Here is a 25,970-nt window from a genome sequence, read left to right on the forward strand (position 1 = left end):
TTACGAAGCCTAAAAGGGTGTGATCCTTCATCTATCAAGGACTGGCTGCAGTGTCTTATATGATGAGGGACTTTTTTGATACCCAACTTTTTTATTACACTTCACAGTCGAGTGCCCTTTTGATCTTATATCGTATAATCGCGTTAGAGACTCACGGATTTATCAGACATCGGGCTTCTCTCGTTCAATCACACTCGGAGTGCAGGAAAATTGGATCAAATCTGCTCCGATTTCACTTTCTTTTTTTTTTTTCACACGACTTGCTTAATACGCGAAAACGCTCGATGCTGAGACACCATTGTGTTGGTATACGGTTTAAAATTTTTATTCCAGAACACTTGTCGGCAAAGTTTACCTTTTGTGTAAGTACCCAATGGATCGTGGTTATTCGCAACAGGAATTCGATTACGCGACGTTAGATTAGGGCGCCGAATTCGCCCGGGGATTTGGGCGATTTATTTCTGGCGACGTGGGGGAGGATTTCGATAAATTCTGTCTTGATTTTATTTACCCCGCCTCCACGCGACGCCCGGGATGGAAACGAGAACGCTTGATTCCGGCGTAATTCGAATTTGCCAGACTTGGCTCGAGTCTCGGAGACGAACCCTTCGCTTCGTTGATTGTTTGCCAGGCTCACGGAGGACAAGTATATGCATAGCGAAGGAAAAGGAGCCGATCGGCCTTTGCGAAAGAAAAAGCTATTCGTCGATTCCAGCTAGCATCGGTTAATTGATAAAATTGTACTTTACGCACGGCCGGAGATATGTTTCGTCGATACGCCTACATTCGATAAAAAAAAAGGTTCAAAGCTTCGCCTCAACGTCTTTCACGACCTGGTTTCTCAATCGTCTTGTCACCCAGTCGAATGGATGCAAAAATTTGCTTGTGCAAAAAGCGAAGAAAATGAAGATGGAAAGTCAAGCCACAAACAGGGGTGACAGCAGATCCTGGACCCCGAGGCCTGAGGGGATGTCTGAGAAAAATGACGTTGGCAAAGAAACTCTCTTTCTCGAATGGTACAACTTCGGAGAATACCTGCAAGGGTATAAAATAATACTCGGGCCAGGTATGTATGTCTGTCTTTTCACGATCATCTCTCAAGGCCGTTCAATGCTCCGCGACCAGCGAACGACTTTCCATGGTCTTCGACCACCTGCGGCATTCGTCTGACCCGCAAGAAAGAACGAAAGAGTGAGAGGGGGAGAGAGATAGAGAGAGGGGGGGGGGGGGGGGGGGGGAGAGAGAGTTACATTCGGCATAGTGTTCATTTTAATTTGTGTACTGGTGTGCAGGTGTACGGATCAGGAACAGTACCTTATGCAGTACCTTTGCAGAGTGAAGGGAAGCGAGAGCATTTTTCGCAGATGAGTGAATACAAACAGTCTCCTCTTCGCAGTTGCTCGATCTCAATCTTAATTTGTTTGCAAGAAGTCACTAGGAAAGGGACTCTATTCTGCCTCGTGGTATACGCACCCATACCAGTTCCTCCGAGGACTGCTTCTAGCTCTATTTTCCATATTACATGGATTTTTCTTTTCAACTTTTTTTATCGATCTTGTTTTACTTTATGTTTTGTTCAAATGCAAAGTCGCTTACACAGTAGTAACTCAACCCACCAATACGAACAGGATTATATAATACATCGATCCACGGTATGATGTAACGGTATGAGAAGATAGACGTTACAGGGACGAAGAAGTTGTAGATGGGGATAATCTAGTTGAGAACTTTGACAGAGAAAGATTAGATCCACGCTCGAACGCTGATCAAGTGGAATGCAGTGCGAATTACCAGTCTGCAGAGAATTGACGACAAATGCTTTCAAGGTGAGATTACTGTCAGTCACCGATCGAAAATTCGAAAATTGAATCTGACTGTAGGAAACGTTGTTTAAATTATACACTACAGTGAGGATAAAAATGTGAATTTTAATAATCTGGCTCGGCTTTTATTGAAAAACGACGCCGCTCTGTTTGTAATGATTCGAGCGTTCAATTAGATACCGGTAAGAGCCTGCGGCGAGTAGGCATGCTTCAATGTGTCACGGTAGATCATCTGGATCGTGAATTGGTTCAGTGATTACAATGGATGAAAAAAAATGTCAGGATGAAAAAAGAAATGAAAGAAGCTTCGAAACGGAACGAAAATAAAATTGCTAAACGAGAAATCAAGTTTGTTGTTTGGAATCGAGAGCAAAATAAACTAATCTTCATTCAATGCACGCACCAAACTAATTTAATTTTCTACAATAAATTGATTAGGCTGGTTTAAATATTATTGTCAATGTACGCTTCAAGTCTTCCGGATTGTTTACTACAGCCGGTTTGGCTATTACACATACAGTTGGCGATCGTTATAATTGTTCTTCAGTGGATTAATGATACAAGGGGATTAAAGGCTATGAGCGATGAAAATCAGAACACTTTTATTATATTCGCATTTGAACATGGAATAATTAGGTGTACATACCGGACAATTTTTTGTACACACAGAAAGGTATTTTCGGTTATTTCAAACACTCTTTCAGTGAACCGACATATTTTAACTGTCAATAGAATAACAAGATTGTATCACACAAATAAAAATAAAAAAATAAAAAAAGAAACAGATCTAGGCAATTCCGCCAACGTGTTGCGTCATGGATGCCAGCGCGCAAATGGAAAATCCGTGATCTTGATTCGTCAAATACTTAACTGAGATCCATTACAGATGCGTATAAAGTATCCGTTGAAGGTTTTGTGGGGATAGTGGTACGCAAGAATGTTCCGGATGGCTCCGAATAATGCCATACAAGGCCAAAACGGATGAAAAACTGAAGCGAAATACGATCCAACGCGGAAATGTATTCAGACCAAATTTGGGTTCCATAAGGTCCGAGTTCTGAACCAATTCATGTCCGTTGAATTTCCATAATTTGTTTGAAAAAACCAGGCTGCGAAATATTGTCTACTAATCATAAGCCTCAAGGACGGTCAGTTTTAATAATATAATATATCACACAAATTAGCAAATCATACAAACGCGTCCTGCGGCTGAGAAGCGACCAAAAATGGAATACCTTTTTCGCAGTCCATTCGATCACTGATTATACGAATCATTTCAACTACCGTGACTATATTATGCGATTAATAAAACATTTTACTGTGATTTATATTATGTATACGCCTGAAGGCAAAGAACTTGTTCTTTCATTTCTTCAAAGACAAGACGTATAAAATATGCATGGGCCAAGATCACGAGAAAAACCTCTGAAAATATGATTCGCAACGTAAAAGGTCTGTAGTTCAAGATTTTTTATGAAAGTTAGAATCTGGACACTGTTCTCTGTGTTTTTTTGTTTGTTACCATTTTCCACGTTGAATATCGAGTCGCCGCCTTGCAACAGAGCACTAATAAATACAGTAATGCAATTCTGAAATAGCTGTTAACGTGAGGATGATCGCACAGCACTCGGGTAAACGTAATCTACCTCCTGCTAATAGCCGGAACGATCAAGATCAAAAGATCGCAAAGCCGCTATCTCCTCTAGCCTTTATCATCGTATCCTTCGCTTTTCTTTCCTCGTCTTCGGCAGCTCTCCGTCCCCCTCAAGAGAGAGTATCAACGGCAACTCGTTCCTCTCTCGCAGAGAGCCGGAGGGGATTCACTGATCGTTAGAGCCCGGCTGGATTTCTAACTGAAAGTAAACAGTGCGAGTTGTTTGTCGAGTTAAAGGGTTGATATCGAGTTATGCGAAGAAGTAGTAGACTCAATATTCGAGCTGCACACCAGGGACGTTGTACATGTTTAATCGAACGGTCAATTTCATTTTGACCCGTCTGGATTTTCTTGCTTCTTTGTACACATTGGAAGTGCCTATAAGGTATGCCTTGGAAAAATCGACTACGATCTTTTTCAGATTTTTTCAACTTGCCCGAGAAATTGGATTTCAGTGATTCATAGGTTTTTCCGCAGACGAGTAAGTTCAGAATCTGACCTACGGAAGGAAATCTCGTTAAAAAAATTCTGCGCCTTTGTATGAAACTTTCGATACTCGTACACACGAGATTGAAAGTATAAACGCGTACAGAACGGAGACGGATCTCTAGCCGCGAAGCTGTTAATATACAACTTTTTTGAAAGCACCCACCGACTGTTCAGTGCATGATCATTATTTGCAAGCATCCTGCAATCCGGGCGGGTAACCGTTGTTGCCTTGGGTTGGATTTTTCATCCGGGTTCTGGATTCCACGAGTCCGTGTGTATAAGGCATTCGCGCAGATTGTCCGAAGCATCCGCGGAATTCCGAGTACTTTTTCCAAGCTGTATACCCCGGGGCTGGGACCGTCGCCGCATGAAGCAATAAGTCTGAGAGGGAACTAAATCTCGCGCGTCGTCGTCGTCCAGGCTGCGCGCATAGTAGGTTGTACTTGTATCTAGTAAGCGGAAGCATATTAAAAATGCATATCGTTATCCTCCCCCCCCCCCCCCCCCCCCCCCCCCCCTAAAGACATCCATCCCACCAGATGTGTGTATTCCACAGACTGATCTTATCGCCGTGTATCGCTCTGACGACGATATATTTATTTCCTCCCGCGGGCCCGCGGATATAGAGACACGAAGAACGCCCACGCTCAACTCCGCAGTGAGTATCGTTCACCCCCGGCTGCAGAGGTAACCGAGAGTCAGTGTAGCGCGTATATTCGCCCCGTAATCCTTTGGGTTTTTCAAAGCATATGCAGTAAACAGTACCTCAAGCATATCGCGTCGTCGCCTCGCTCCTCACGTTTTTCCCCCCGGATGCATCCCGCGGTAAAAAAAGAGAGATTAAGAAAAAACCACCCCTGCAAATCCGACTACGAACTGCGGCAGAAGTGCTACACGGAATTTTAACGCGGATTTATGTAATGTATAGGTATATAAATGTGGGCATGCGATGCACTCGAGACTTCATTATTGCACAGTGTATAGGAGGTCAAGATCTTTCATTGCGAGAATTCGCGCCCACGCGATTCGCACACCGCGGACGAAGGAGGAACTCGCGACGTGTGTAATCGGTTGAATAATCGCGACTCCGCAAAGCACGAAGCACCTACGCTGCTGCCTTCTTCTCGCCTTTTTGCCCGTTACTTTTCTCCTATCCTTTCTGCAGCCGCCTTTGTGTGGGCAGCCCTATCTGGCAAAGCTGGACCCTCGGGATCCGGACTGTACGCTAATCGATCCACATAGTCATTGTCGCTCGCTCCATGTGCGTATATCCAGTTGTCTATAATTGTCTCGTTCGCCCGTGAACGCTTTGTCATTGCCCGCATTACGCTCGAGACAGACTGGCCAAACTACGCTTCCGTGCAAACAACCTTCCTATTTCGATCTTGCTTCAGTGACTTTTTCCTGCCGAGCAATCGCGGATGGTTTGTTCGTTTCTTTTTTCTCGCTATTTTTAGAGTCAATACGTTTATAGTGTTGCAAAAACTATGGTTAGATACTTGGGCTTTCTTTTTATAAACTTTGCACTATTTTCAAAATATACGCTTCGTCGTGATATATAGTTTTTTAAAACAAATTATGCGGTAGAAATATTTCTATTGGCAGAGTTGTGTTTAAAAATATTCGCGACAGGAAATAAATTTTTAATTCACTGTAAATGAACGTCAGATGTTCTAAGCTTGATGATTTTCCAAATTATACCTCAAAAAGTTCACAAATTTTCATTTATGAAAGTAAGACATTCGAATTCTTGAAATTAATGCAATCCGAACTATATCACCCATCTCCTATACCTACAATACGGACAATTTACACAGATTGGAGTTACATGATTCGAAAAACGTAAGGACTAGGAAAATATATAAGAAACTCCGAACTTGTCAGCAAAAGTATAATTCAAACCAGAATTGCTTGAAATTGTTTTCCGACAAACAGGATATTCGAGAATAAAACGAACCGATTAAAATCTAGAGAATTGAAACGTTAAGGCATCGTGTTTTTCCAAGCTTTCCGATTACTCGCAAGCTTGGGACAAACGTTGGATCATATTCGTCGAATACAACCAGCTGGTTACGAAAAAGTAAAATAAATTATTGAAGGATTGCACGTCGACAATCGCTTGCAGAGAGCCCTGAAAATAGCTTATTCCTACTTTTGACGTTTCCATTTCCGGTCGCGGAGTGCGAGTATATGAATATCACAGTGCGATTCTTTGAAGGCTTCCGCGTGCTCGACTGTACGACGCATTTGAATATCGACTGTGTCAAGAGGGGCGGTTTGACCCCTCGACCCGGGCTTTGACTTCGGTTATTGTACGAACGAGTTGGCGGAACGTGGATGCAGGCAAGTACGCTACAGATATACGTTCATTTTTCCCCACTAGCTTTTGATATATGCGTCATAACCGAGACGTTGAACACGACTGCGACGAGGATGGTGCTCTACGAGGGTATAATAAACCTCGATAAAAATGACGTCCCGAGCAACAAGGCCTGGAGCATCGGACCAGGTGACCACTTCAGGGCATCGCTTGCATTACCTTGCTAACCAACCACCACCACCACCACCGCCACCACCACACCACACCCAGCCGACCAGACGCCCAAGAGATTCGGTCCCGTCGGCAAAGGACACTCGGCTCGTAAACTGCGGTCGCTTAATATAGTCTGCAGGATAGTGGGACCTGATCTCGCTACCGTCTATGCGTACTTCGACTAGAACCGAAATTATGCCAGTGCCCAGGTTTTTGTTCGATTCGGTCGCGAGGCCACGTTGGGTGAAAAACAATGAGAAGTACGAACATGACCCTTTTCCTTTTGTGAGCTTGCAAACGATTAACCTATGCAAATATTTTTTGCGAGAAAGTGTACCCATTTTAATAACGAATTTCATTTAAAAATTTTATCTTATTTTCAAGTTGAAAAAGAAAAATGTTTGTTGAATTGAATTAATTCATTGCGCGCCATAATGGGATGTAGGTACGAAACTACACCTGCATGTAAAGATCTATCCGATGAAAGTATATGAAAATAACTCGTTATGAAAACAAGAATCCGAGCCTTGGACACTTTCAAATCTCATTGACACTCGGTATACAAATCGAAATTTTGTTTTCACAATCAGATTATGTTATTTAAAATTGGTATAGAAATGATGTACCTAAATCACTAAATTGCAGAATTAAAGTCTGATATGCAATCTTGAAATGGCATCAATTCTGGGTAATTGCTTGGCTTGGAGTCGAGAGATGGTTGTTAAATTGCCGTGAAAAATCTCCTCGCGGACGAGTTACATCCTGGACAGTCGTCGTTGCCGCTTGTATGCACGGCTCGGCGGTCCATTGTCGCGTTGTTTATACTTTATTTTATGGTGGGTGGCAGTTACCGGGCACAATACAACTCTGCTGACAACAAATTAGCGATCAGATAAGCCCAGAAGCGCAACCCTGCGACGCCATTATACCGCGCAAAAAAGAACAGCAGGACTTCGCCTGCGAGCCGGTGAAGCTGAAGTTGGCTACTCGAATACCAAAAGCCGCAAATTACCAAGGACTATGATATATTATACGTGGTTGCAAAAACGACGTTGAGAAACTCGTTCAACATGACCGCTACGTGATGCAGATGAAGGACTCTGTAGTGAAAGAGAGGGAGAATATAGTTTTAGAAATCCATTGAAGATCCTTTTGTCTTGAATCTGCAGAATGTTCATTTTTCTGGTAAACAGTTGTTCGCAGGAATTCCAGTCAATGAAAATCTTTAGTGGAGCGTACATACAATTCAGATGACTTATGAATCGAATGAAACATACTAGTGCGGAATACAGGTTCTATTGACGCAGGTGTGTGTGCAAATGAGTGTAGAATTATTGGGTACAGTTGTATATTCTTAATTTATTTATTTTATGTTCTTTTCTGTACAGCTCTTGAAATATTGTAACAACATTGTATTGAATAAATGTTTGACGTCTTCGTTTGTTTTTTCATAGCTAAAATTTATAATTATATTTTGAGGTTTTCTCTCACGCTTCTTCGGGCACAACGGAAACTTGGACGACCTGTCCGCTTCTAACGACGGTCACATTCACGGGACCTGGTTTCTCAAGGACTTTGTAAATGTCAATGGCGGCCCTTGCCGGCTCCCCATTAATGTGCGTCACGATGTCTCCGGGCTTTAATCCACCTCTGTTCAAAATTAATTGCAGAATTTCAATTGGTCGAAGGTCGGACGAATAATATCCAACCAAAGTTTGGCGGACGTAAGATTAAGCTAAATCGTACCTCAGCACTCAGGGGAATGAAACCACATATATTACTAATACCGAGTAGATAGATAGCAGGTTGGACTAATCCTGGTGTCGGGTGAATATTGCACATTTACGGTCGACTCTTTATTTAGTTCTTGGCAGAATACTTAACAGAACTGAGAATATGGGACGTTCATAATGAAACAGTAATTATAGGTATGTAACAGCAAAGGGGTTTAATGTTTTTGCATGTGACCAGGTACTGTGTTCGCCCCATGATATCATAGATCTGACGAGGAATGCTGAAGCATTAAACTTACACGTCTGCAGGCGATCCAACGATAACTTTCCAGACTAAAACACCGTGCCTGACGTTCCACGGGATATTTTCATTACGCTGATGTAATTCGGACAAGATATCAGGGGTCAAAGTCAGCATAGTAATCCCCAAGTAGCGCCTTCTCGGACTCTCGATATTCGTCTGCGAACCTAGAATTGTGAAGCCTAAGGCCAGTGCCATTTTCGATCATGCGAATACTTTAACCAGTCAAGCACACAGTGATAATACAGCTTCGCCACGCTGAATCCGGTGATATGAGAAAAGTGCGTAAAAAGTAAACGAAAAATGTGATTCGTTTGAATGTATCCTGCAAGCTATACAGATATTTGGTAATTTTTCAAACGATTTCCGTACCTTTCGATTTTCGACGCTCTTCCACCCTCTTCAGGAAATCCTTTGCATAATCGATCGGTATGGCAAACGATATGCCGGCGGTTACTTTCATCGCATTTATGCCGATTGCCTCGCCGTTAAGATTTACCAGAGGACCACCAGAGTTGCCAAACTGAACGGCGTGTGTATGAGAAAAATTGACGAAATTAAAGTTTGTGATTCAATAACGGACTTTGAATGATATTTTGATAGCACAACATCTCACGGTAATAGCTGCGTCAGTTTGTATGTAGCCCATGTTTGTGTTGTGTAATCCTAACTCCTCACTTTGTCTGTTGACACTGCTAACAATTCCGCTGGTAATAGTGTTACTAAGGGCTAATGGCGATCCGATAGCTACGACAAACTCCCCTGGCCTCAGGGTTGAAGAACTTCCCAACTTCATAACCGGCAAATTGGTCTAAAACAAGGGTGCATAGAGCGTGTAATCTTTGTACAAAATCCTACAGATCTTGTCTCATCGATCACTGGTTCTATAGAAATACTATTTCGACATATGGCAATATTTTTTCTCCCCATAATTTCATCTTCTATTTATTCGAAAACAATCATTCCGACATTCACGTGGAAGACTTAGCAGAATGTTTCCCTCCTTCTTTATTGACTGAAATCACATTTTTTTATATTACCCATAAACGGAAGACTGAAGTCGATATTCTTGCTTGTTTTGAACAAAGAACCGAGAATTTAATTAAATGATTGAAAAATAAAGTTCCGGATGTTCAGTGGAATGGAGGATAAGCAATGAATTACTGTCGTGGATTAAAATATGAAATATCTGTACGGATCGCAACAAAAATTGAAATTGTCAGCAGCAAATTAGTTGTTGCAATTCAATAATATCCCTTGCATACAATAATCTACATACACTTTAGTTCGCAAAACGAATATAGCAATGTCTTTCTAGAAACTACGAATAATTGCCAGGGTTTGACTGCAGGTAAAATTAAGTTCCTTAGTGATTCTAATTATTAGTATATTTGCCTCTCCTTTAACGTGATTTCTAATAGATCAATAAATCGAATTGTGAAAAGTGATTCTAAAAACTGTATTCTCAATTACCGACAATAATTCACGATCTCTCAATGAGTTCAGCATTTTCTGAATTCATAAGAAAACCCGGCCTCAGAACCAAGGTCAATATTCCGAGTTTTTCCCAGCACAAAAAGGAAACTACCAAACTTAAGACCGCGTCCCAAATCCGGAATTTGAAGCTTCAATGTTAACGATAACTTCTGGCCTGTTTTACCTTGTTTATGCGAACCGTGGCCAAGTCGCTCTTCATATCGATATCTTCAACGGTTCCCGTGTAGCTGGTACCATCTTGCAGTCGAACCTTCAACCAAAAATTACTGGATTACAGTGCTCTAATAACACAGCTGTAAGACGGAACTTACGTTTACCTTGACAGAGGTATTCGGCTTGTTAATAACCACGTGCGCATTCGTCAATATCAAACCATCCTCCTTGACGATAAAACCAGAGCCATTGCTGGTGGTCATCGGTTTCCCCGTAAAGAAATCTATCCTGGTTTAGACGAAAACGAAGTAAAGTCAGATATTCGTCGGCAAACGTGGTAGAAAGCAATTCGAACATGTAGGTACCGATAAACTCACCTTCGCTGATCCTTCATTTCGATGTAAACCACGGACGGTGCGGAGACCTCGACGACGTCCGCAATGAAGTTGTACTTGTCGCGATTATGGTTTACGTTAGTCGCGAATACGTTCGTTGCCGCGTGAATGGCGGGAAAGGGAGATTTCACATTTTCAAACTTGAACCCCGCCACATCCCCCCTAAAATCCTCCTTCCAGTTGTACAAGACATATCCGAGGACCGAGGCGACGAGTGCAGAACAGGTTATGTAACGCTTCGAATTCTCGTCGCGCAAACGACCCTTTTCGCGGAAAGAGTTTGCCGTTCCAGTTCGGAAATCACGCTCGACATTTAAAACTGTCAAATATTGACAACGGAATATATGCTTTCTTCGCAGTACGTCGCACGCTAATCGCGCACAGGGTAACGCCATGATTCACAGCACCATCTGGAGGTTATGCGCCATGTTTCATTTGAATTTGAAACATCGGTGTCATCCGTGATTCCGAGATACCTGTTCATTTATACGTGCAATGCGTAATCTTGATAATTTGGAGAAAGTTGGCCGGGTTGGATATTCAACGTTTAATTATTTTGTGAACTGTAATTTATTTTTTCACTTACATGTTTCCTTTTCGCTATTTTTCACACACATATCGAGTGCGTATTGCATCGAATCAGGCGTCTAATTACAAACAACGAAAAAGCTTGATCCTCGATATCGGGTGTGTCTTGCTTATTCGCTTCCGGAAGCAAAAGGGTCACGGAAAACTTTCGTTCGGCTAATTCTCCACAGCTGACGGAGCAAATGGTTCTTAGTAGTAATTTTTTATTTCGAGTACACTAACAAACAAGACACACTCGCTTTATCAAAAATCTTTCTACTGAATTGACTTAAGCCCAAAGAAGCAAATAAAAGGATTTCATGGTCGCAAACTTAATTATAGTCGCATTATTCGTCGTTAAGAGAATTGCTCTCAGAGTAAATCTTGTCCATGTCGAAGCTTGTAACCTGTTTACTCATTTGGATTATATCACTTCTGACTTTACAATTTGGATCCACGTAACATGACTCTGAAAGTAAATTAAAACACGCGTTACGGTTAATTATTTGACGAAACAAGGAATTCCATTGCTAATATCAGGTATAAACGATCTACGGAAAGTTTAGAATTTTCCCCAAATTAGACATACGCGAAATTCAAAATAACCAACTCCTTTTGGATTGGCTACACCGATCAGTAAATTGATATTATCGATATTGCGCAAGTAATAAAATATGAAAATATAGTTTGTAACGAGCATCGTAAGAAATGTCACTTTCGAAATTCTTGTCAAAATACCTTGTGAGCAGCAAATTCCATTAGCTGCGCATCGGCCGGTATTTCCTCTGCACATTGCAAACCCAGCTGTGCATGGTCTTGAATAAAGACTTTCTTTTCGACATTTATGAGTCTCGGCGGTACCGAAGAAACATCCAATCGAAGGACCGCAGCAAATCTTCGGCCCGAAACATTGTCCTTGCCTGTCGGGTCCGCAGGTGGAGCACTGCGGTAATTAATTAATAGTAACTAGTTATTCAACAATCTTTGACCAAATTCACCTTATCTGTGCGGTTTTTCCTCTAGTAGATACGAATTGCACTTACCTCTCTGACCTGATATTTAAACGGATTGAATCCTCCGTCTCTTTTTCCGCCTCGCGGGCAGTTGATTATCAGACAGCCCAAAGTCGAGGAAACTAGGAATAGAATGACGACTATTTTTCGAAACATCGCGGCTCGTAACGGGTTCAGAAAATTTTGCCGACGTGTATCTTTCTAGGATCCGGGGATGCTGCGAGCTTCTGACCACTCGGAGTGCCAGAGAAGACTGATATGTGAGTTCAGAGATGCAGGTTGTATTTATATGGAGAATTCTTGGGAATTGAAATTCTCACCGAGTCGCGACGGGGTAAAAACGTATGCGTTATTGTAACCGTATCTGGGTAAAACCACAATAGAACACTCTAAGAATTATGGTAATAAAAGCGGCTTATTTCGATGCAGGATTGAATATTAATTTATTTCAGCTCGATCCTTGACGTCAAGATTTAACGAGAACGATCAAGTCCTCTCGATCATTGACGAACGCGTCATCCTGCTTGTTTTCACTCTTGCCGGTATGTTTTAAAAAATTGCGGTCACCAGTGATGTCGAAAAACAATTTCCGAATTTATAACTCTTACGACTCATCGTGATTTTCCGTTATCGCCGAGGTAAACCGGTTATTGTGGACCTTAAAAAAAAAACACCCATAATCGCGAAGAATTTCCCTGACTGAGCTGATTCCCGACTACTTGAGAGAAAACGCTGTTGATCTGGTGAGTACGTAATTCAAATCGATCATATTGTTACGAAAGGTTTTCTTTTTATTAAAAATTATACACTTCATTTGCAATTCGTTTTCACTCGAGTTCAAACGACCGCGCGAAGTTGACGTGTCCTAAGTTCACTTTTGCTTTGATTGACTTTTTTGAAAGATTTCACCATTCGTGAATGTTTTATTTTTTCTATTGATTCGCGACTTTTTATTTTCAAATATTTTCTTCTGCTTAAGTACATCTAAATCAAGGTTCATTCCTTGTGACTTCGTGGAAATGAACACCTTCGACTTTGTCGTGATTTCCTCGGTCATTTTGGAAGTAGAGTTTGTCAATTTGAGAAGCTTCTTCTTCTTCACTTTTATTATATCTTCCATATTTTCCGTTTCAATTTTTTCTAGCGATGCTGTATCAATGGCTTTTCCCCGTTTTGAAACTTTGTCTAAAGGTTTTGACTTCGAATGTTTATTTTTCATTTTTGAATCATTTTTTGTCAACTTTTTCGGGATGACTTTCTCTGAATCAGCGACTCTGGACACTTCACCCAAAGTAGATACTAATTCGAATTCTTCAGGAGATTTCATGGATGTTTCACTCGCATTTGCAATCCTAGCCTTTTTTTTATTAGAAATATCGCTTACATCCAAGCGATGCTTGCGCTTCTTTCCTTTCAGTGTCGTGTCGTTGCTTTTCACTTTTGAGTTAGAAATATTTCCAGCATCTTTCGTACAAGTTTTTTCCACGTGACCTGAAAATGAAGAAAATATCAGGTTCTGACCTACCATAGAAATGGTTTAATTTTCAAGTTAATTAAAGTTAACGATTCCAAGCCTCGTACCAAATTCATTGCATCTGAAGCATTTCCCAGTAATTTTCGGAACTACACCGCACTTGTGAGTTTCTAAGGTGCATCGATTGCATTTCTTACAGTGTTTCCACGTCGGTTTGACGCAGCGGGCACAAATATTGCAGTGTCTGTACCTTCGTCCGTCTCTGGAAGTGCACGCTGCACATTTTTTACAATGTTTATTCTCCTCGAATGTCCATTTGTTACATTTCTTGCAGTGCTTATAACCGCGATGAGATTGTAGCGTCAATAAACTTAAATCTATATCTGTAAATATGCGAACCGGTGTTGCTAAGATTTTCTCTGGCGATTTCACGAATAACGGATGATTTTGATAATCCACTTTGTAGTCGAACATTTTCAGATCTCTCAGACCTCCCAATATCCCAGGTGGGTTTGATTTTTCTCTCAGCACAGCTTCCATAAAATACGGAAAAATGAACATCGTTTTCAATGCAACACTGTCCGCATCAATTTTATTCCACTTTCTGTGTAAATCATAAATTGTTTTCAATGTTTGAGAAATAGGTTCAACACGTCCGCCGAATGGTGGATCACAAATTATATAAGTATCCCTGCCACCGTCTTGTCTGAGAAAATCCTTCAAGACATCTTTCGATTCTTCATGAAAGAAATGGTGATTGAAAAGATTGTACCAACAGAAACTCAAGGGGCCATAGAAATTATGCTGAAACAATGCATGGTTCTTATTGATAATTTCATACTGCCAAATACGGATTGCTTTTACAATATGTATAGATTTACAGTTTCAGACTATTTGAAAGCTATCAGGATTCCAAATAATGCTAGACTTCTTGGAATTTAGATTTTGTAGGTCTCTTGATTTTTAGGTACAAAGTGAAAAAATGATTTTGAAGAAATAACTTACATATCTCCCGTCAAAATCTAAGAGCAAACTTGAGACTTTATCGTCGTGATGATTCACAAGGTATTCGTGAATTCTTGGTGTTCCTATGCATAAGATATGCTTAGCGCCTAGATTGAGGAGCATGAAAATGATATCGCTGACTGATTGGTCAGAGAATAAATATTGGGCCTCCTTCTTGGGATTTTCAAGAGGTCTCAGAAATTCAGTAGGATGACGCAGCTGATGGTCCGTAAGATTTTCAATTATATCGTGACCCCTGTGTTTGTGTTTTTCAGAGACAAAAGAGAGACGCCCACAATCATGGCAGTAGATTCTTCTAATTGGATTTGTCGCCAATATCTCATTCAGTAAAATAAACATTTTCTGATGATCATAGCGAGGTAAAACTTTCTTCGCCTCAAGTTCCCAGGCCTGTTTTTGGTGCTTCGTTGGCTTGCTTCCATGCTCCAAGTAAAACGAACATAGCTTCCTATCTCGGCACGCCGAACATGCATAAAACTGTTTATATTCACCGTCGACGTATCGACCAAACAGCAGTGTTGGTCCTAAAACATTGAACAAAGTAATCTCTGATATTTAATGATTCAAGCATTACTTATAGATCGATTCCTCGCAAATTAATCATGGACTAGGTTACGCTAGATTTAGACGAATTTGTGCAACTTGACATAGACCTACCATGTGGGCATTTTGGATGGTCGGCTAAATCGCTCCAAATGCATTGATAGCCACTTGGAGAATCATTGTGCGTAATTTTCATATTCGATTCCTCTATCAATTATCGGACTTTGAAATAAGGACAACGTAAATATTGTTTGAATATAACCTAACCTAACCTTACTTTTTCTCCTTAACCATGCACGTGTTTGACCAATTTGGATTTAATCTACATATCACGTATCAATTTGTTTTCCCACTGTCAGCAACTGGGCGGATAAAAATATATGTATATGATTCTGGCTTGACCATAAACGATGTCACTGAAAACTGAAAAGTCAAGGCCCAGTTTATTTTCTGGCAGGCGGCCAGCAGATGATATTGAAACGATGCCACGGGAAAGTTCGTCAGCAAACAATTGAAGAGGAGCAGATTCCACGAGTTCTCATCTCACGTGTCCGTGTAGTTTTTTCGGTTGAAGCTGCGCGCCGCATGCAATGCGTAGCGTTGCACGCCTGGCATTTGGATTAATAGGATTGGGAAGAATCGCGACGCAGCGTCAGGGGCAAAATTACGCGGTTGTTTACTCCACCGTTACGTTGAATCGTCAATTCCTTAGACTTTCTTCACAGAAATTATTTCTTTCTTTTATTAATTTAAGGTTATTCAAGCACGTGACAGCGAATATGCCGCCAAAACGCAGAGCACCACGAAAGGTTAGATTCATTGGCATTTTTACTGTAACAAAATACGATCGCTCGTGTAAAACTTTCGTTGTATGCATTCACGACTCCATTTAGTTAGCGCGATAAAATAATACTCAAAAAATTGAATACTTTTCTTAGCAGCGATATGTTTACCATTTATTTCTTTGGATTTTTAGTTGTATCAGATGTAAATAAAATTTAGTAGTTGACTGCTCCAAAATCGTTATTTGTGTATCTATCGTTAATTAGATAATAATATAATTTCTATATCAGGACGACTTTTAAGTTTAATGTAGCAATTTACTGCTTATAGAATGCAATAATTCTTTTATTACCCAGAATGGAAGCTTCATGTATATTTTACGCTTCTTTTCTTAATTGTTATCTAGGCAAAATGTCCTTTATACGTATATATATAATCACAAACGTGAAGCAAAAAAATAACATAACGAATGTATACCTTAAATTGCATTTGACTTTGTCAAAATGAGAGGAATTAGTGCCTTTGAAGTGAGAAAATCTATGAATTTACCACTTTTAGACCTCCGAACAAGTTTTCTTTGCAAATGTGTTTACTATTTTGTCATTTTTGGAAACTTTTCACTTCCACTGCCTTATAAATGACAATATATTAATCTGGTACCAAAATTGATTTCCATCAATTAACCAGTGTACTTGTATTGAGACAGCCTGAAACCTTGGACCTACGTTAAGAATTATGGAAAGTTAAATATGCAGTTGTTTCATTGTTTCTTAAACTACTTTTGACCTAATTCCAATAAGAAATATTTGGCTCTACCTTCTGTTATTCGTTACTCTACATAAAGTTTTGTCAATATGTTAATAAAAGTCATCTTGAAGCATAGAAATATTTTTTCACATCACATATTGTGTAAGACATGGCGATTTCCCATTTCCTGATTACCAATTACCTCACTAATTCGAATAATCAGCTTGGTATAAAGTAATTTGTAATTGAATCAAGATCTTTGTAATTTGTAATTGAAAATGAGATATCATCACTGAAATAGATGAAGTTAACATATAAAATTGGGTGCATGTATTATCCCTGTGGCAAATTTTTTGAAAAGGAAAATTCACAATGAAGGAGCACATGAATACAATAATTCCAAAACTTCAAATAATTTTCTTCAGGTATCGCGTAAAGCTGAAGCAGGAACTTCGCAGGAGGACGAAATACAAACTAAAACTGCTGCAAAGTCAGCAAGTAAAAAAACAAAGCGGAATGTAGATGAAGAGGAGGCTTCAAATGACGAACCAGCTCCAAAGAAAACTAAATTGGAGCAAAAGAAAGCCCCGATGAATAAAACTGAGTCAAATTTAAGTAATATTGACTTTGATTGCCCAAAGTTGAATGCAAATGGTGACAAGTTCAACGTTAAAATATGCAGCTGGAATGTATCTGGAGTTAGAGCATGTCTTAAAGTAAGCTTTACAACTCAGGCTTTCATTAGCAAATAAAGCCCAAGCTGCCACTCTCGCTGTTTATATTTTCATGTATCGCACACTAGCGTCACATTGCTCCTATATTGTGTTTTTTTTTTTTTTTCTTTACAGAAAAATGGGTTTGAATATCTTTTGAAGGAAAATGCTGATATTATTGCACTTCAAGAGACAAAATGTGACAAAGACAAACTACCTGATGAAATAAAACTTCCAGGGTATCACGAATACTTTATAGACAGTAAGAATAGTCTTAATATTCAATTAAATGTTTCTTCTGTCATCGCGCTCTCAACTTTACCCTAATCTCAACATTCTTTTTAACAAGGCAAGAAATCTGGATACTGCGGAGTTGCCTTATACAGCAAGAAAGAACCGTTGGATATTATATATGGATTAAACATTCCAAAACATGATGATGAGGGTAGAATGATAACAGCAGAATATGAAAATTTTTTTGTCGTTTGTGTCTGTGAGTTGAATTATTTTACTTACCCTCTAAACTGATTTTATAGCATTGTGAAATGAACTTCTCATCACCAGTTCCATACCACTTATAACCACCATTCCTGCCTGTCTTTTATCTTGTCCGATTATATCTTTATAAATTATTTGTCTCACATTCTATTAGATGTTCCTAATGCCGGCAAAAACCTGGTTACACTGCCTAAAAGACTGCAGTGGAATGAAGATTTCAAAAAATTTATTCAAAAGCTAGACGCAAAGAAGCCAGTTATCGTGTGCGGAGACATGAATGTTGCTCATAACGAAATAGGTGAGAATGTAGAACTATTTCAGAGGGGGAAAAAGTTCTTTGTGGTATAAGTGAATCATTAGCATTCTTATTGTGCATTGTGTAATTTTCATTTTACAGACTTGAAAAACCCAACAACAAACATGAAAAATGCAGGTTTCACCAAAGAAGAACGACAAGGTATGACGGATTTCTTAGATGCTGGTTACGTTGATACATTTAGACAACTATATCCTGACAAAACCGACGCATATACATTTTGGGCATACTTCAATAATTCACGCAGCAAGAATATTGGATGGTAAGGATTTTTGCAATTTATATGTGAATCATCTTTTTCACTCATCATGTAATATTGACATTTGTAATGTAACTTGTTATTGCTGATCAATTAATTCAGATATCCTATGTAGAATTCTTATTCAAATTTGACTCATGTTCTTATTCCCATCATTTGTTTTTCAGGAGGATTGATTACTTTCTGGTTTCTAAGACAATAAAAGATAACGTTTGTGACAGTGTTATCAGAGATCAGATATTTGGCAGTGATCACTGTCCGATAATACTTTACGCGAACTTGTAAATGAGTATTACATTTTCAGAGATTTTCGTGTTATCAGGGAAAAAAAATGTACAAATCTCTGTGTATTATCAATTTTTAATTTTTCCTAGTTGTACTTCATAGTACCATGATAATTTCCTTCTCAAATTTGCAAGAATCTTATTTTGTAACATACTGTATCGTTTTTCAGTCCAAAATAAATACCTCAATTTTTGTAAATTTATCACCAACCCGTTCATACATACCCTATGGATGTGAATTCGAAGAATTCATTATTCTTTTTCTATTAAGTTCTAATAAGTAGTAGATGAAATTAGTTTACAATTCTTTGGAATTCGAATATATCCTGTTTACATTTTGATAGCATATGAAGAAATAAAGTAGTGCTACACAAATGTTTAAATCTTCTGGATGGTTTTATAACAATGAGTACATATAACATACAAATGCCGTTTGCTTTATATTATTAATATATGAATCCTAATCTTAATCAGGTTTGATTGAAACATACATGTTTAATCCTCTCCTGCTGGAATGGCATCTTCGAGTCGTTTGACAAACTTGACTCGTATCTCTGTTACGCTATCATTTTTTAATTGATCTTGAAGAAACCAAGAGGCTACTTCCATTTGTACCATTTCACAAGCACCTCTGAGTACACCGGTAAGTATATTGCAGTATTTCAGGTTTAAGCAATGATCAGGTAATTCTACAAATTCTGTCAACGGATTGGTTTCAAAGCATAGGGAAAATGCATCTCCCGCTGGGCTCCAATTTGTAATTGTCGGTGTTATACCCAAGAATATCTTGAAACCACTTTGTATTTTCTCTGCCGTATCTCTGAAGTCGTAACATCTTCCGGAACCAGTCCGAGCTAGGAAATCTTCGATCAAACGAATTCCCATGTTGTATCCCATCCTTTCTAGCTGTTTGTTGACATCCTCCACATTCTCATAGTCTTTCAAAAGCTGCGTCACCAGTGCGCCGTATGTAAGAGTGAAAAGCTCTGAATTCTGAAATATATACAGTAATATTAAAATTGTTTTAATTTTTTACTTGAGTCACAAATTACTGATGTGGGAAAAAAGAACCACATCATGGAGCTAAAGAATGAGGAAACCGTTCATTGTTAAACGATAGAAACGGAAATTAAATGTTTTGTTATTAGTCTATATTTGTTGCAATCAGGAACCTAACTCGTAAAATAATTGAATCAGTACCAACCACTTTTTTCGCATCAAGTCTCGCCCCCGTTCGCGACATTATTTTAATCAAAATAAATCACTGACGTCTAGACGTTGGTAATTTTCAGGTTATCTTGTCACTTGTCATTTACTCGCTGGCCAGCAGTGCAGACAGTGTTGCCAGTCTGAAATTTTACTTCGTACTACCCAAGATTATAAAATGTACTAGATTGGAGGCGCTCCGTACTAAAGGCTTCCAGCAGCAAATTACCGACTGTGAACAGAGAAGATTCTTGCATTAATTTATAACATCGATAAAAAATTTTATTACTTACTAGAAATAAACGGCAAATCTGAAATACGTTGAGGATAACTGTTATTTCATTTAATTTTTCCCAAACAGTTGACATTTCCTCAAAATTTCGATTATTAATCACTACATAATTTCTGTACTCTGAAATAAGTCTTTAATTTTGTAAGTAATTTCAAGACAACCCAAACAAAACCGCACAAGTACAAACCCAACCCAACACAACAAAAGTTCAATAAAATGCAAAAAGCACGTAGTATATATGTGGTGATAAAAACAATTCAAATTAATATGACCGATAAAGAAGACCGATACCGATTGGTCGTCACGCTGGTTCGAGTTTGCATTTGGAGTACACGATTAATTTGTTTTAATTCTAATCTATCCATGTACGATATTAATATATATGATCCATTTACGATTAATACGTAATGCATACTATAAACTTTATAATTTCCCGGAAGACAAACTAGATTATCTACAGTAATCCTGTTATAATATGAAAATAAAAGAATTATTCATTTCGAAATGGGATTCTATTCGACACGTGCTCGATGTATTCCATAACATTAATATTGTTCACGACTAACTCGTGAACCACCAATAATTTCGGCTCTGGCTTACGCGCGGGCCCGCACACTCATGCGTCGCTTCTGAGCTCAATCTCCAGCCGCGCGCCGCCGCGAGCATCGACCACATTACGTCACGCGCGTCGCTAACGCCACCCACGCAGCTACGCGCGCGTCCCGCAACCGGCGCGCCAAGTTTCCCGCTATCAAGTTTGCGCCGCGGCTGGGATATGAAACCGACGAAATCAGCCATCGGCAGCACAGCTTTGGGATCACCTACGTGTGTGCTACTACTTGCTCGACAGTCCTGCAACTTCACCGTTGCACCAAGAGGGTTACTTCTTCGCCAAACAAGAGTATCTGAGTTACTGCATCATAAGCACCTCCACCCTGGCTCCAACCTGCGTGGTCTAGGGGACCTGTTCCCACAATCCACAAGCTCCCTGGGTTCTGCAACCGAACGAGTTCTCGCCAAAGCCACCCAGCGTGCTGCTGTCACTCTGGGACGTCAGACGAGCAAGGCTCGCCTCGCTACGATACAGTCGCAGCATCCCCATCCATGCTATCAACTCTGAAGGCGTCACCAGTTGCACTCATCACCGTGGCGACGCCGAAAACGCCCCCACGAGCAACGATTGGCATGCCATCCGCGCCATCGGACAGTGAATGGGAACCATCGCAGCCACATCCTCCTACGCCCCCAAGTTCACCTGAGAGGAGCTACACTCCACCACCGATCACCACACCGCATCACAACTGCACGTCTCAGCAGCCGCTTCCACCACAATTGAAGTGGACCACAGCAAAACCTCGCATCACGTGGCAACCAAATTATAAATAAGATGTTGTATATATGTAAATAAACAAATAAATGATAAGAGATACAGTAAACATAAACCACTACAAGTCTCGTCTCTGATTTAGCAGCGATACTCCCCTCCATGCGGCTCAGTCGGAACAGTAACGACAACTAGCAAATAAACATTCATAATTATTCCAACAACTTTTGATTTGCTCTCTCGATCCTGAGTTTTCGTAGGCATAGAATCGAAACGCTGTTTTACCTAGTCGCAAGTGAAGTATCGTTGGGTAGAAAAGCAGAATTGTTTTTCGAAAAGTGTTCGTATAGAGAAAAATTCAGAGTAACCGTAATACATCACGGATGGACTAATTTCAGTCGAGATGAAATGGATGCTCCGTATATGAGACAGTATTTAACGCAGCGTCCTGATTTAAAGACCTAAAAAGGTAATTGCCGGCAATTTTTTTTTTTTTTTTGATAGGGAGAAGAAGAACTGAGCTTTTTAAAACTTCAAGTGTATTTTAACACACATTTGAAAGGTAAGTACGAGGGAAAATTCCTATCATCCAACTGTCGCAGAACGGCAGCGTTATTAGTTGACCCGTTAACTGGAGAATATGTCTTCAGTCCACAATTGACCATCGAAGGGCCTAGCCGCTTGAGTCTGGAATCGGCTGGAAAGCAAAAGTGCGTATTTCTTGTCTGAATGTAAAAACTAAAATCATTACACATCAGATAATATCATTCTACATTATACATCTTACATCATACATAGTATTGAAGTTCGAAACCAAAGTTTGGATGTTCAGAAAATGACGTCACCCAAAATTTTTTTTCTCTTGACGTCATCGATCTAAAATCAGCTAGCCGAATTCCTCAGTCTGGAAACAACCGCGCAGTAGAGCGGACGGATGAGAATCGCGCTCCGCGGATTTCGAGTACCGGGTTCTCTACCCCGTTCTAGATCCGCTTTCTGGTGCAACTCGACTTCCTGGACAAGCGCTCCATAGTTTCTACGCTCCAGGTCCACTACTTGGAGAAACTCGACTTCAGGGTCAAGTGCTCCGTAGTTCCTGCGCTCCAGGTCCGCTACCTGGTGGAATTCGACTTCCGGAAGAAGTGCCCCGTAATTTCTGCGTTCCAGGTCTGCTACCGGGTGAAACTCGACTTCAGAAAGAAACGCCCCGTAGTTTCTCGACCCAAAATCCACGACCTTGTGAAACTCGACTTCAGGGACAGGCGCTCCGTGGTTGCTGCGCTCCATGTACGCTACCTGGTAAAACTTGATTTCCTGGACAAGCGCTCCGTGGTTCCTGCACTCCGGGTCCGCTACCTGGTGAATTTCGACTCTCGGAAGACAACGAAGACAAGGAGGACGAGGATTTCTGCACGGTGAGTAAAACATTTTTATAATATTTGATGGCAATTGTAATTATATTTCATCTAAATTTTTTTACACTTGTCTTGTTTACAATAGATTATTTCAATTCATTTTTCGCGAACGCACAAATTCAGTAGCTATGAATGCGCCAATAGAAGTTATTGTATTATCAATTAATAAATTAATTATATTAATCCTCACACAATATTTTGAAGTGTTCTTATACTGCAAATATGTATTACTGTTCAAGGCATAACCCGAGGTGATTATCGGTGGTTGTTGGAGGTGGTTGGCGGTGGTTAAAGGTGGTCGGAGGTGGACGAGGAGGAGGACGAGGAAGACGAGGAAAACAAGGTGGACGAGGAGGACGAGGATTTGTGCTCGGTGAGTAAAACATTTATATAATATTGATTGGCAATTGCATTTATATTGTATTTTTAATTTTTCAAACTTGTCATCTTTACAATAAATTATTTCAATTCATTTTTCGCGCAAGCCCAAATTCAGTAGCTGTCAGTGCGCTAATAAAATTTCTATAACTTTATAATCTTCTCATAATCTTTTTGGTAAAATATGTCGATAAAAAAATTACATTAAAACTTAAACGGTATTTTTGATTTGTTCTCATCCTGAAAATATTTATCAGTATTCGAGGTATAACTCGAGGTGGTTGGAGGTGGTCGAGCTGGACGAGGTGGAGGACGAGGATTCGTGCTCGGTGAGTTTAACATTTTTACAATATTTGACGAAGTAGAATCAGCATCAGGAGTAGGATCAGGGGAAGATGTAGAAATAGGAGTAGAAGTAGGAGTAGTGGTAGGAATAGGACTCGGAGTAGGAATATGAGTAGAAGTAGGAATAGTAGGAGTTAGAGTGGGATTAGGAGTAGGAGTAGTCGGAGTAGTAGGGGTAGGAGTAGGAGTAGGAGTAGGAGTAGGAGCAGAAGTAGGTAGGGCGGGGTGGGACGCGAGAGGGGCGGGGAGGGGCGGGAAGGGGATATTGTCATATCAAGTTATCAGTAATAAGCAATTGCGGGTAAAATATTAGCTTACTTTTGTAAGTATTTATGAATGTAGCCTCTATGAATATTCATTGTTGGTATATAAGTACTGGCAACGTACCTACTTTCTGTAAGAGATGTTGAAGATTTTCAACATAATTATGTTTCAGTTCTGTGTCCCACCTAGTGATCCACTAGTACATATCCTCCGACGTGACATCGCTGTGCTACGTATAAAGAAGAAAAGATTTATGAAGATGCAGATTGCTCCTCTCTTCTTGCCATTGTGCTTTCAGCCATTGTTGTGGTGTGTGTTTAAAATTAAGGAGAGTATATAATATAGAATAACAGGTACAGCTACGAATATAGCACTACAATAAATCTTATAGAAATAAGCTCTCATTGAGATTTCTCTGTATTTATAACTCAACGCGAGAAGGCAAAAATCAATGTAATGCCATCTGTAAGGTAATTGGACTCGTATTTGCACTACGAGAACTCGTTGGGCATTTTGCGGTGAAGTTTGAAAAATTGTTGTACAAGAAATTAAATAACTATAAAAATGGATAAAAAATATTATCTCTAATTGTGATTGTAGCTAATACAGCTCTAACCGTATATTGATTATGTTAATGATCTATTGTGACAAGATCGGAATTAGATAAGCTCTCTAAATACTTATTTCCAGTCTATTAATTTATATCATGTATATGTAAATGTATATTTCTTCAGTTTATACAATCACTGCACTAGGATTACCCTTGCCACGTTTTATGTTGCGCTTGTGTAATTTGTATATTATTAACCTTACGTTTTACTCTATTTGCGACAAGTTGTCAGTGTTTCTAATTTCTTGGCAATTATTTATGTACATGTATGTGTATATATGTATATGTATACTTATGCATGTGTATATACATATATACAGAGAGGTATACACAGAGGTTTTAGTATACTTACATACGGATTTCTGTGTATAGGTATACCTGAACTAAAATATCCTTATCTCTAATACCGAATTCTTCGTAATTCGCATTTGTTCTTGTAACCCAATGTCCTACATACGATAGCAAAAATCGAGATCCAACTTAACTGAGTCTCAAAGCCCTGTTGACATAAAAGCAGCTATTTGATAGAAATTATAGTTTATAGTTTACACAGACTATTGCATGATATTTCATCATAAATACGTATGTTTCAATGTATTTAGGAATAATTTATCAAATGTACAGAGGTCATGTGCAAATAATAAATGAATTCGACCGCAGTTTGATGTATTCATTAGAGCTTTAACAATAAATTTAAGCTTTGTTACTTCTTTTATTTTATTATGGATAATCAAAAACATTTCCGACTATTCGTGCTGTGGAAGCATGGGGATTAAACCAAATGTAGCAAAAGATTAGAAACAGTGTATGTAGAGTACGGGTATTTTTCTAATAATGCAAACACGTGCCGCTAGCTTAGTTTTGACATATCTAGAATACCACGCCTTGCGAATTAGCTTTCCAGACAGAGATGAATGATGAATTTTAAGGACAGCATTATCGTTGTTGAATACTCTATGCCTCGTGGGAAACGAAAATCTGTAACGATAAAATTGATGCACCGGATCATCGTCGACTTTAACTTTTGAAATGTCCTACCATTTTCGAACACCTCCTACCTCCCCCTGCCACCTCCGACCATCAATGGCCACTTTCGACCACCCCCTATCACCTTCTGCCAGCGCCGACCACCTCCTACCATTTCCGAACACCTCCAACCATCCTATTTACCTATATTACTAGATTAGCTATGATATGAAAAGAGAAGAATTACTCATTTCGAAATGGGATTCTATTCGACACGCGCTCGATGTATCCCATAACACTAATATTCAAAATTATTCCAACAACTTTTCATTTGCTCTCTCGATCTTGAATTTTCATAGGCATAGAATC

General features: G+C 39.6%; 6 protein-coding genes across 15 annotated transcripts in view; 2 read left to right on the forward strand and 4 right to left on the reverse strand.

Moving 5' to 3' along the window:
• The window catches only part of LOC138191194 (uncharacterized), a 214,539-nt gene extending 189,263 nt beyond the window's left edge, over nt 1-25,276 (forward strand). The window contains exons 4-6 of the mRNA XM_069137461.1: nt 23,391-23,411; nt 23,674-23,745; nt 24,198-25,276. Coding sequence (XP_068993562.1) covers nt 23,391-23,411; nt 23,674-23,745; nt 24,198-24,365 — 261 coding nt within the window. The 3' untranslated portion in view covers nt 24,366-25,276. The remainder of the gene's footprint in view (nt 1-23,390; nt 23,412-23,673; nt 23,746-24,197) is intronic.
• LOC138191195 (uncharacterized) overlaps nt 1-25,970 on the reverse strand; it is a 195,967-nt gene that overhangs the window by 164,390 nt on the left and 5,607 nt on the right. The gene's annotated exons all lie outside the window — the stretch shown is intronic.
• On the reverse strand, nt 7,839-11,003 carry HtrA2 (HTRA2-related serine protease). 4 transcript variants are annotated; one of them, XM_046613227.2, is made up of 7 exons: nt 10,561-11,003; nt 10,342-10,471; nt 10,194-10,280; nt 9,150-9,344; nt 8,906-9,056; nt 8,532-8,700; nt 7,839-8,149 (listed from the first exon to the last, which is right to left on the reverse strand). In XM_046613227.2, exons 1-7 carry the CDS (start codon nt 10,971-10,973, stop codon nt 7,987-7,989), a joined length of 1,308 nt encoding a protein of 435 aa, XP_046469183.1. In that variant the 5' UTR covers nt 10,974-11,003; the 3' UTR covers nt 7,839-7,986. The 4 variants fall into 4 exon arrangements, with proteins under 4 accessions (XP_046469183.1, XP_046469191.1, XP_046469174.1 ...); XM_046613235.2 differs by having other exon boundaries at nt 10,348-10,471; nt 10,561-11,002; XM_046613218.2 differs by having other exon boundaries at nt 8,532-8,715; nt 10,348-10,471; nt 10,561-11,002.
• On the forward strand, nt 12,883-18,835 carry Rrp1 (Recombination repair protein 1). Of its 3 annotated transcripts, none has more exons than XM_046613257.1 (8): nt 12,883-12,901; nt 15,956-16,010; nt 17,157-17,447; nt 17,580-17,706; nt 17,794-17,937; nt 18,097-18,240; nt 18,340-18,520; nt 18,685-18,835. In XM_046613257.1, exons 2-8 carry the CDS (start codon nt 15,981-15,983, stop codon nt 18,800-18,802), a joined length of 1,035 nt encoding a protein of 344 aa, XP_046469213.1. In that variant the 5' UTR covers nt 12,883-12,901; nt 15,956-15,980; the 3' UTR covers nt 18,803-18,835. The 3 variants fall into 3 exon arrangements, with proteins under 3 accessions (XP_046469213.1, XP_046469203.1, XP_068990092.1); XM_069133991.1 differs by lacking the exon at nt 12,883-12,901 and adding an exon at nt 15,749-15,872; XM_046613247.2 differs by lacking the exon at nt 12,883-12,901 and having other exon boundaries at nt 15,679-16,010.
• On the reverse strand, nt 12,929-15,703 carry LOC124212762 (rRNA N6-adenosine-methyltransferase ZCCHC4). Of its 4 annotated transcripts, XM_046613186.2 has the most exons (5): nt 15,479-15,703; nt 15,316-15,408; nt 14,638-15,182; nt 13,740-14,436; nt 12,929-13,649 (listed from the first exon to the last, which is right to left on the reverse strand). In XM_046613186.2, the coding sequence occupies exons 2-5, from the start codon at nt 15,395-15,397 to the stop codon at nt 13,030-13,032; spliced, it is 1,944 nt and encodes a 647-aa protein (XP_046469142.1). In that variant the 5' UTR covers nt 15,398-15,408; nt 15,479-15,703; the 3' UTR covers nt 12,929-13,029. The 4 variants fall into 4 exon arrangements, with proteins under 4 accessions (XP_046469142.1, XP_068990081.1, XP_046469134.1 ...); XM_069133980.1 differs by having other exon boundaries at nt 14,638-15,106; nt 15,316-15,703; XM_046613178.2 differs by having other exon boundaries at nt 15,316-15,703.
• On the reverse strand, nt 19,179-20,199 carry Bet3 (blocked early in transport 3). Of its 2 annotated transcripts, none has more exons than XM_046613279.2 (2): nt 20,002-20,199; nt 19,179-19,794 (listed from the first exon to the last, which is right to left on the reverse strand). In XM_046613279.2, the coding sequence occupies exons 1-2, from the start codon at nt 20,017-20,019 to the stop codon at nt 19,297-19,299; spliced, it is 516 nt and encodes a 171-aa protein (XP_046469235.1). In that variant the 5' UTR covers nt 20,020-20,199; the 3' UTR covers nt 19,179-19,296. The 2 variants fall into 2 exon arrangements, with proteins under 2 accessions (XP_046469235.1, XP_046469226.1); XM_046613270.2 differs by having other exon boundaries at nt 20,006-20,172.

This window comes from Neodiprion pinetum, chromosome 1 (assembly GCF_021155775.2).
Source record: "Neodiprion pinetum isolate iyNeoPine1 chromosome 1, iyNeoPine1.2, whole genome shotgun sequence".
Taxonomy (NCBI): Eukaryota; Metazoa; Arthropoda; class Insecta; order Hymenoptera; family Diprionidae; genus Neodiprion; species Neodiprion pinetum.